This window comes from Erythrolamprus reginae, chromosome 2 (genome assembly GCF_031021105.1).
Source record: "Erythrolamprus reginae isolate rEryReg1 chromosome 2, rEryReg1.hap1, whole genome shotgun sequence".
Lineage (NCBI taxonomy): Eukaryota > Metazoa > Chordata > Lepidosauria > Squamata > Dipsadidae > Erythrolamprus > Erythrolamprus reginae.
This window is the reverse complement of record NC_091951.1, coordinates 118,187,457-118,197,929: the sequence shown is the minus strand read 5'-3', so window position 1 is coordinate 118,197,929 and position 10,473 is coordinate 118,187,457. Positions and strand designations below refer to the sequence as shown.

General features: G+C 38.5%; 1 protein-coding gene across 1 annotated transcript in view; it reads right to left on the bottom strand.

Moving 5' to 3' along the window:
• Positions 1 to 712: 712 nt before the first annotated feature.
• The window catches only part of LOC139160877 (organic cation/carnitine transporter 2-like), a 29,918-nt gene continuing 20,157 nt past the window's right edge, over positions 713 to 10,473 (bottom strand). The window contains exons 5-10 of the mRNA XM_070739298.1: positions 8,452 to 8,578; positions 7,124 to 7,224; positions 5,317 to 5,531; positions 3,956 to 4,138; positions 2,676 to 2,811; positions 713 to 1,620 (exon numbers count right to left, since the gene is read on the bottom strand). Of these exons, the coding sequence (XP_070595399.1) occupies positions 1,533 to 1,620; positions 2,676 to 2,811; positions 3,956 to 4,138; positions 5,317 to 5,531; positions 7,124 to 7,224; positions 8,452 to 8,578 (850 nt within the window). The 3' untranslated portion in view covers positions 713 to 1,532. The remainder of the gene's footprint in view (positions 1,621 to 2,675; positions 2,812 to 3,955; positions 4,139 to 5,316; positions 5,532 to 7,123; positions 7,225 to 8,451; positions 8,579 to 10,473) is intronic.

Genomic DNA, 10,473 nt, shown 5'->3' with positions numbered 1-10,473 from the left:
TAAAAAGCAAAGGCAGTTTATATAATTCCAAGCAAACACAGGTAACAAAAACTGTTCTTACAGACAGGAACACTCTGAAGTTTCACAGAGGTTTCACGAAGGCCAGGCAATAAAACAGGATTCTTGCTGGCAAAAACAACGCTGGTAGATAATAAAACCCATGCCTCCCCCAAGTCTTCCAGACTTCTAGGCCACAAGCCAAGATCAGAGACGCCAAGAATCGAAGCAAGGTCACAGGACTCCCAATTGATAACTCTCCACAAGACTGTAAGGGCGGGCCTGCCTTTTCAGTCCTGCTGAGGAGAACCACACCCAAACCCAGCTGTTGCCAATTCAGGGATGTAAATAACTTGCTAATTGGTCCCTTCTTTGAGCTGCATGTCGCTGCCTCATGTCTATTATAGCCTGTGCGTCTTCATCCAATGAATCCAGGCTACTAGCTGGGGAGAGCCTCCCCCCCGGGGGTCTCAGGCTGCTCTCCCTCCTCCTCTTCCTGACGTTCCTCTCCGTCTGCCTGGTCCTCCCCCTCCTGGTCACTGTCCTCCTCCTCTGGGCATGGATCCGGCAGAGATCCAGCCGGTCCCTGAGGAGCCTCAGGCTGAATCACAATACCATGATACCCATTTTATATAGTTCTCTGCTTACTCCAAGGGCAACAATTAGGTAAGTGGAAGGACCCAGATTGGTACATTCCCATTAAATGAACACATTCTGCATTATAAAATATCTTTATTACACATCTGTATCATCTATTTTATGCAGAAACAGGACAAAACTAAAAAAAAATGGAAATACAGATGAGCATGTGTTTACACAGCCTTTTAGCATCAGAGGTAATTCAATTAACAGGAAAATGAAAAAGTTAAAAATGCAATTTTTTGATAAAAAATAAACATGTCAAAATAAGGCAAAACATTATTCCCAGATGTTAACAACTGTATATAGTTATCATTTAAATCTGCAGTAAACAAATTAATTCTGCAAACAAAACTAATTTGCCAGTGTTTTGCATTAGAACATTTTTTTTCCAGTTCTAGGTCAAATGTGTTCATAAAAAAGAATCAGCTCCAATGTCTTCTCCTTTTATTACATTCAGTCATTTGCATAATTATTTTAAGATCTGCTCTGCCAGTTTTTCTATATTATTTCAAGCTTATCCTTTCTCTCAAGAAAAGAGATGCAGAATCTCAAGCTGGAGTGACAATAAATATCCAAAGTCAATTAGTTACCATATTTAATGTTTTGATATTAAGACATTTAACTTGCACTTATAGCATCTTTTTAAAATGCTATCTCACAAAAAGGATAGTTATTAACATGTCCTAAAAGTGAACAAAATTCCATATCCAACACTGTTCCATGAAGCAGTTGCTGGCAAAAATCCCATACTGGGATAGATTGTATCTACATTCTCAAAATGAATGTATTTTTAATAAATATATTTACCATCTTAGGAAAAAAGTGGTTAGTCTTTTCTGGAAGCAAATTAAAGGAAATGTTCAAGATATAATACTGTGAGCAATGCTGTTTCATCACAATGTTGTGGTCTTTAGAATAACTGAATTTTCTTCTGTATGCGTTGTTCTATTTTGATGTTTCAATGTTTTTATATTTTTAATTCTGTAAGGAAGGAAATGGAAAAAGACACTCATAACATAATCCTCTACAACAATTTAAGCATATTTCAACTTCATATTTAAGAAATATAGTTGTTCTTTAATATGTCGTAAGTATGTCTACATGCCAAGCTTCAAACGAACCAGTGCACAAAGGCATAATTGGCAAAATGTACATTATGAGGTCAGAAAAATAGTCATTCCTATAGTATTTATGCTGAATCACTTTGTGCAAGTACATAAGGAGTAAAATTGTGCTGTGGTGTAATTTCATTAAACTCTATTTTCTCCCCTCTATAGAAATCTATAGCTGTCTCACTTGGAAATCTACTGTAGTTTATATAGGCTTATCATATAATATAAAAGTAGTATTCTAAAGACTTCTGGAAACTACATAGAAATTTTGGGTTTAGTGATTTGGAAAAATTGAGAGAGATGATCTTGACAAAACCTATTGTCCCAGAATAGTTAAACCCAGAAACTGAATGAGTATGCTTTGCTTTGATCATAATAAAAATATATGGTTTGTTTTGTTATGTTTAAACACAACTTACGAAACATCAGCTAACCTCATCTTTTTCAGCTGTGATGAACTTACTGTAGACCTAAAACATGCTTTCAATCTCGGATAAATAATTACTGAAAATGTAGTTGTAAAATTGTTGTATAGCATTAATTTAACAGGGCTGTGATTTGGTCTCAAAAAGTTAGAAAAGGGACATTTGGAATTTCTCTTGCGTATCATTTTGATTTTTTGATTTTGATTTTAATTGGATTTGTATGCCGCCCCTCTCCGAGGACTCTCATAACTCTGTTCCTCAGGAATTCAATAATAATTTCATGGATGTGAAAAATTTATAATTTACTAAACTTTATGCTGCTAATGCTCAATGACTCCATAAATTTAGACTCAGATATTTCTTTCATTATATTATTCTTCATGCCATTCTTTTAAGTATCCTAATATTACAATATTCTAGTATTTTATGTAATAAATTTCAAATGCTTTTCCAAAACGACCTGCTGCAATATTAGCTGAGATTTTTCTTATATCCTTACCCTTTAACTCTTAACATCTGTTCAATAGTTTCCGGGAGAGGAGTGCCATAACTTTCTGGGAGAAACAGGGTCAGGATTCCTGCAAGCACTGTTAAACTTCCCATTAAGATGTAGGGAAGAAATCTATCATAGGCACCTAGTAGAAAGGACAAGTAGCAATGAGTTAATCATATCCAGATTGCTTAACAATTTACATTTCCTAATATTGTGACTTTGAGGTATGGTTTATATTTATAGATTTATTTGAATCTGATCTGGAAGATGATCGTGACTCTCTCAAAATGAAGATCAGAAATGGAGATCAGCTTCTCCATCTCTATACATCTCCCCTAGCAGCAACATGATATTATTATTATTATTATTATTATTATTATTATTATTATTATTATTATTATTTATCAGATTTGTATGCCGCCCCTCTCCGCAGACTCGGGGCGGCTAACAACAGTGGTAAAACAACATGAACAATCCAATTAATAAAAACAACTAAAAAACCCTTATTATAAAAAACCAAACATACACACAAACATACCATGCATAACTTGTAATAGCCTAGGGGGAAAGGATAACTTAACTCCCCCATGCCTGGTGACAAAGGTGGGTCTTAATTAATTTGCGAAAGACAAGGAGGGTGGGGGCCGTTCTAATCTCTGGGGGGAGTTGGTTCCAGAGGGCCGGGGCCGCCACAGAGAAGGCTCTACCCCTGGGGCCTGCCAAACGACATTATTTGGTCGACGGGACCCGGAGAAGGCAAACTCTGTGGGACCTTATCGGCCGCTGGGATTTGTGCGGTAGAAGGTGGTTCTGGATGTATTCTGGCCCAATGCCATGTAGGGCTTTAAAGGTCATTACCAACACTTTGAATTGTGACCGGAAACCGATTGGCAGTCAGTGCAGGCCGCGGAGTGTTGCAGAAACGTGGGCGAATCTAGGAAGCCCCACGATGGCTCTCGCGGCCGCATTCTGCACAATCTGAAGTTTCCGAACACTTTTCAAAGGTAGCCCCATGTAGAGAGCGTTGCAGTAATCGAACCTCGAGGTGATGAGGACATGAGTGACTGTGAGCAGTGACTCCTTGTCCAAATAGGGCCGCAACTGGTGCACCAGGCGAACCTGGGCAAACGCCCCCCTCGCCACAGCCGAAAGATGATGTTCCAATGTCAGCTGTGGATCGAGGAGGACGCCCATATAAGCGTGTACATCAGAAACCAGTAAGCATTTGTTGTAATACTAAAAAGCAGGACATATCATCTTGAGTTAGGAGAAACTAGGCAACTTACCAAGATAAACGAAGTAAGGCGAGAGAATGCTCCCAATTCTGGAGGCCATTGAACTGGCTCCAACTCCCATGTTTCTCACAATAGTTGGGTACAGCTCAGCAGTGTATACATAAACCATTGAGAAGGAGGCTGTGATCCCAAATTTTCCAATCATCACGAGGATGATGGACAGAACACTGAGGTCTATAAGCAAGAGCCAAACAAAATGAAATTAAAGCTGCCAGTAAAACAATAAAACAATTGCCTGCCTTTTTACTCTTCATTTATACATAATCCTCACTTACCAAGTGCCTCATTCAGCAACCGTTCAAAATTATGATGGTGCTGCCCCTAAGAGGCCTGATCGCCACAACCACATGAATGCCATTACAATCAGTACACATTGCCCTGTGCCTGACCTGTTGTTTTTCTTTTTCCTGTTCACTGCAGAGCAGAGAATGGAGAGAAAAGGATTACAAGAGAGTGAGCTGGCACACAGTGAGGAAAATGCTGGCAATGTGTTGAGCATGCTCACTGTTGCCAGTGCCACCACATTGCTTTCAATGTATATTCTTCACTGTGTGGCTGCTGACTCTCTTATAATCTCTTTTTCTCCGATGAATGTAAATACAAACATTAATTCCCTTATTGCTAATTATCCCCGTTCCCAAGTGAGCATTCTAAAGAACAGGGAAGTGATCAGGAGTCTGATTAGTTTTAAATCAGAAACTGATTGGCGTTGAGCCAACTATCTGAGCGCTGTGGGTGGAGGGTGGACCTCCCAAAGGGTGGGGGAATGGGGAAAAGGAAAGCACAATCAGGGTCATGTGATTTTTCACTCCATGGTCATTTTGATTGGTAAGTGGGATTATCAGTCCCGACTGTTGACAGTTAATGAGGAATACCTGTAATTTATTATAATTCCATATTAACTACGGTATTTTGCTCTACTTCAGGAAAAAACCTACTTGACCAGATACATCTACTGAATTAGATTTTCTATTTTTTTCTAATTATGAAGAGGTACATCGAATGCAAAACTAATATATTTGTGTTTAATCGCCACTACAGTAAAGAACAAATAAATTTAAAAAATCAGAATTATATCACACCTTTTTTTTTTATACCACTAGAGCAGGGGTGTCAAACTTGCGGCCATGCCTACCCCCGTTTTAGTGAAGGAAGGAAAAGTTGTGATACGTCACGTGTCATGACATCATGGGTTTGGCACCCCTGCACTAGAGAAATAAAATGAACATAAAATGAAATAGGCATGCAACAAATCTCTGTTTATCATAGCATTATTATGGAATATTGCTTAAAAAAATAGTTGGCTATCCCCATGGATTATATCTATAAAGTGTCAAGGAAAGCAGTCTTACGTGCAGGCACGAACTGAATGAAAAGAAGAACACAGCCTCCTAAGAACAAGACTCCTGCCATTGAATAACGCCGGGGCAAATGCTGAAGGAGCAGCCAAGAGATAGTATAAGCTGGGACTTCAATTACTGCTGAAAGGAAACAATTGAAGTAGATGTCTCCATGCAAGTTAGGGGTATCCAGAGAGAGGCCAAAGTAGCCTATGGAAATCACCATCCTGAAAGACAGATCTAGGTGATAATAAGCATGTAGGGGCAATGACACTATTCTTCATGGACTTGAGCTGTGCCATTTATTTATTTTTATTTATTTATTAGATTTGTATGCCGCCCCTCTCCATAGACTCGGGGCGGCCATACAGGTAGACTTTGCAACTAGTGGGTATTTATGACTGTTGTGGTGACCTATGGCCGCATAAATTACCTTTGTGCACTTCACAGTCAGCTTCCAAAAAACAGAATCAATGGAGAAGCCAGCAGTGAAACTGAAAGTCATGTCTACATGGTGTCTCATCCAACAGCCATAAGTGATTTGCTTAATGATCACGGGGCAAGACACGTTGTAAGTCTGTTGTGGTCATGTGATATTTTGCTAATGACTGCATCACTTAATGTCAGAATTGCCAGTGCTAATTTTGGCTGTTAATTGGGAACTACGAGCATTTCTAGTAGGGTGTTGGAATGACAGAATATTATTTGTTTTATGTATGTATGTATGTATGTATGAATGCATGTATGTATGTATGTATGTATGTTTGTATGTATGTATGTATGTATGTATGTTTATTAGATTTATATGCCACTGAATCCCGTAGGACTCAGGACTATATTATGTTACACAGTATGAGGCCATTTTCCATATATGCACTTGTACTCCTTACTTCAGACCAGGGATATCAACCTTGTGACCTGCACTGGCCATGCCCATCTGTTTTAGCGAAGGGGGAAAGGTTGTGATACATCACGATATGACGTATTGTCGTGAGTTTGACACCCCTGCTTTAGAGTGTTGATAGCATTTTTATATAATTGACAAAACAATTGCCTGTAAATTTCAGGGAAAATATTATTAAAATTTCTTTCCAAGGCTGCGCTCCATTCATACAAAATAGGAAATCGCCTTTCTCTCTTTGTTATGCACAGACATCCAAGATGAGCACACAACAGAGTATTGGAAATGTATAACTTTTGCTAAGGAGGAAATATGATATAAATTGGATCATGTGTATGTACGTTACTATAAATCAATCTTTATTATAGCCATAAACCAGCATAAATAAACAATAATTATACATAGATCCATATCTACAAGGAATCCTTAGTTTAAATGGCAGCTGTGGTATAAAATGGAAGAATGTGGGCATTTCATGAACAACAAAGAAAGATAGTTTCTAGAAGTCAGCCACATGCTTACAATTTACATGCTGAAATAGTGTAACTGTAAAAAGAGGCAGAATGAATGTTTTAGTATTATTTCAGATTCCAAGTCATTCAGAATGCCGATTATTAGCTAACTAGGACAGACATAATAGTTTGTATGTCTGCTCCTGGAAATAGTTCAACTAGGAAATCATCTGAGATTGACATACTCGTATTAGGCAGAGAGATATGAAATCTCTAGACTGGATGATATTTTGAAAGCTAGTTTTCAAAGACAATACTACTTGGGCTAATAAATGCTCAAAATTTAGATTGATATATAGATTTCCATGAGCAAGTCTACGAAGTAGCCCACGCCCTTATTGATCTGCAAGTAAATAAAATAATTTCATGACATTGTCTTCTTGGAATTGATTTATCATTTGCTTACCATAGAATCACAGACATGATAGTGATTGTTCGTATATTTTGGGTTCTCACTAGATCCAAAATGCTGCAGGACTGCTGAACTTGGGAATTCAACTCTTGCAGCTATATAAAATAATACATGTATGTAAGAACCAAATGACACCTCTTGGCTTATAAGCAGTTAACCTGCAAACATTACTTATTACTTATGTTAAGTAAACTACCAAAACATTACAACAAATAGCATTTAATAATTTTCATTATAAGTGCCACCTACCTTAGAATCATGTCCCAGCATCATGTTATAGAATCAATAACCAGCAACTTTATAAAAGATATGGAAGACTTTGGACTTATAGAACAGACCACAGTGTTCCCTCGATTTTCGCGGGGGATGCGTTCCAAGACCGCCCGCGAAAGTCGAATTTCCGCGAAGTAGAGATGCAGAAGTAAATACACTATTTTTGGTTATGAACAGTATCACAAGTCATCCCTTAACACTTTAAACCCCTAAATTGCAATTTCCCATTCCCTTAGCAACCATTTAGATTATTACTCACCAGGGTTATTTATTAAAGCTTATTAAAAAAAATATTTATTAAAGGCAGACAAAAGTTTGGCAATGACATATATGACATCATCGGATGGGAAAAACCATGGTACAGGGGAAAAATCATGAAGTATTTTTTAATTAATATTTTTGAAAAACCGTGGTATAGACTTTTCGCAAAGTTTGAACCCGCGAAAATCGAGGGAACACTGTATTTTAATTTAAGTTATGTCCCAAAGCGAGGAAGCACTGAACAAAAATACGTAACTGGTTACAAGAAATAACAAGATTAACAATAGAATTTATCCGGAACTCCTATTACTTGGAATATTTAAAAATCAATACAGTAAAAACATTAAATATCTGACTTTACATATTACAATAGCTGCATGACTTGCATAGGCATTGTGGTGGAAGAAACTCTAATCCACCACTGAAAGTTTAACAATAAACAAAATCTATGACTGTGCAGAAATGGACAAACTGACAATATAATTAAGAGGACAAAAAGATTCAGACTATTATGAAGTATGGGAAAACTGGTATCAATGGATTGACAATAGAAAATGAAAAAGGGAAAACGAAACAAGAACATAGAATATTTTAAATATTGGAAATATTGTATAGCATTAATATGAAATCAATGTAAGTAAGATGTAGAATTGCTTAAAGATTGTGATTTTTAAAGCTTGAAAAATCAATCAAGAAATTTTAAAAAAGACTATTTTAATTTATGTTAACTTTATCCAAGTACAGGAGTGTAGCAATAAATTATTCACAGATTCAATACACATGGTTACCTCCGCAAGATCAAATATTACTTCAGGGGCTTCAACGTGGTTCTTTTCTGCAGCTTTACGAATGATATCCTCTGCTTCATCAATCCTTCCTTGAGAAAGTAGCCAGCGAGGAGATTCCGGAATGTACCTGCAAGTATTTTAATGCAACCTCAATAGAATAACTAGAATTGCAAACCTGATATGACATACATGTCACCAAATACTATTTCAGGAAAAAAGATATCCATTAAGGAAGTCTTTCATCAGTTATTAATGCTCGGGCTAAAAAAGTTCCGTATTTTTGGAGTATAAGACGCACCCTTTTAGCCTCCAAAAGAGGGTAAAAATGTGGGTGCATCTTATACAGCGAATGTAGCTCCACCCTGCCACCCCTTTGGTCTCTTTGGTCTCTGCCTCCCAGCAATTTACCTCCTTGCAGCAAACAGCAGCAGAGCCTGATTAGCACAAGCCACTGATTATCTACCTGATTGATTGAAGCTACAGGAAAGCCCACTTGCTAAAATTAAAGTAAAACTAAAGTAAGGTAACAAAACATCCCGCTTTTGGTGGGACAGTCCTGATTTTTAATAATTTGACTTGCGTCCTGCGGGATTTTTAAAAAGTTCTGATTTTCCTTTCTCCGGACTGCCCAGAGTGAATAAAGCGTTTCCTTTCTCTGGGCGCTGGGAGAAGCTTCCTCCTCCCAGCGCCCAGAGAAAGAAAATACTTTATTCGCTCTGGACAGTCCAGGGTGAATAAAGTCAAGGCTACAGGTTGCTTAGAGCAATGACTTTCAACCTTTTTTGAGCCGCGGCACATTTTTTACATTTACGAAACCCTGGGGCACATTGAGAGGGCGGGGTGGGGGGGTGGGTGCTAAAAAAAGTTTGGACAAAAAAATTCTCTCTCTCTTTCTCCCTTTCGCATTATTTCTCTCTCCCTCCCTCTTTCTCTCCCTCTTTCTTTCTCTCTCTCTCCATCCCTCTTTCTCTTCCTTCCTTCCTCTCTTTTTTGCTCTCTCTCTCTCTCTCTCCCTCCCTCTATGTCTTTCTCTCTCTGTCCTTCCCTCCCCCTGTTTCTCTCTCTCTCTTGCTTTCTTTCTCTCTTGCTTTCTTTTTCTTGTTCTCTTTCTCTCTCTCTTGCTTTCTTTCTCTCTCTCTCTTGTTCTCTTTATCTCTTTCTTGCTTTCTCTCTTCCTTTCTTTCTTTCTCTGAGCTTCGCGGCACACCTGACCATGTCTCACGGCACACTAGTGTGCCCCGGCACACTGGTTGAAAAACACTGGCTTAGAGAGAGAGAAAGAGAGGGAGGGAGGGAGCAAGAGAGAGAGAGAGGGAGGGAGGGAGGAAGAGAGAGAGAGAGAGAGAAAGAGATTGGAGGGTTGTAAAAGAGACCAAGCGCACACCTCTCCGGCGTTGGGGGGAAAATAGCGCTGCTTCCAGTATAAGAAGCAGCCTGAAAGCAGAACAGGCAAGCTACTTTGCTCTCTTCCCTTGTCTTAACAGTTTTTATGCTTTTCAAAAACAGGAAAGATAACAAATTGATTGAAGTGCCGGACTGGGAAGCAATGCACAAAAACAAACATTGAGGTAAAAGTCTGTACAGATTTTTCAGCCGTTCGTCCATCTATCCCCCAACCCCCACCCCACGGTGTTCTGCTTTACGGAAGTTATAATCTGGTCACCGCATGGAAGAAAATTGCTGGCAGGGAGAGGCAAGGCAGAATTTTATTTTCTGTGGAAAGGCCAATATAATAATAGAAACTCTGATCAGGCCTGTTGGGAAGCTCCTCCAATACCTTGGCTCTGATTGATGGAATTAGCTGCACTCAAGCATTTGGGATGGAGTGCCTAAATATATTTAAGCTTGTTCTAGAAATAAAATAACTATGGGCTGACAGATATCTCAAAATTTGGGCACAGTGAGCAGGATTCTAAAGTATTTGATGTATCTTGGAGTAACTTCTCCAATTTTTAAGAGTACAGTGGCACCATCTTGTGGTGTAATATTTTATATGCTTTTGACCATGTTCACATAATTTCT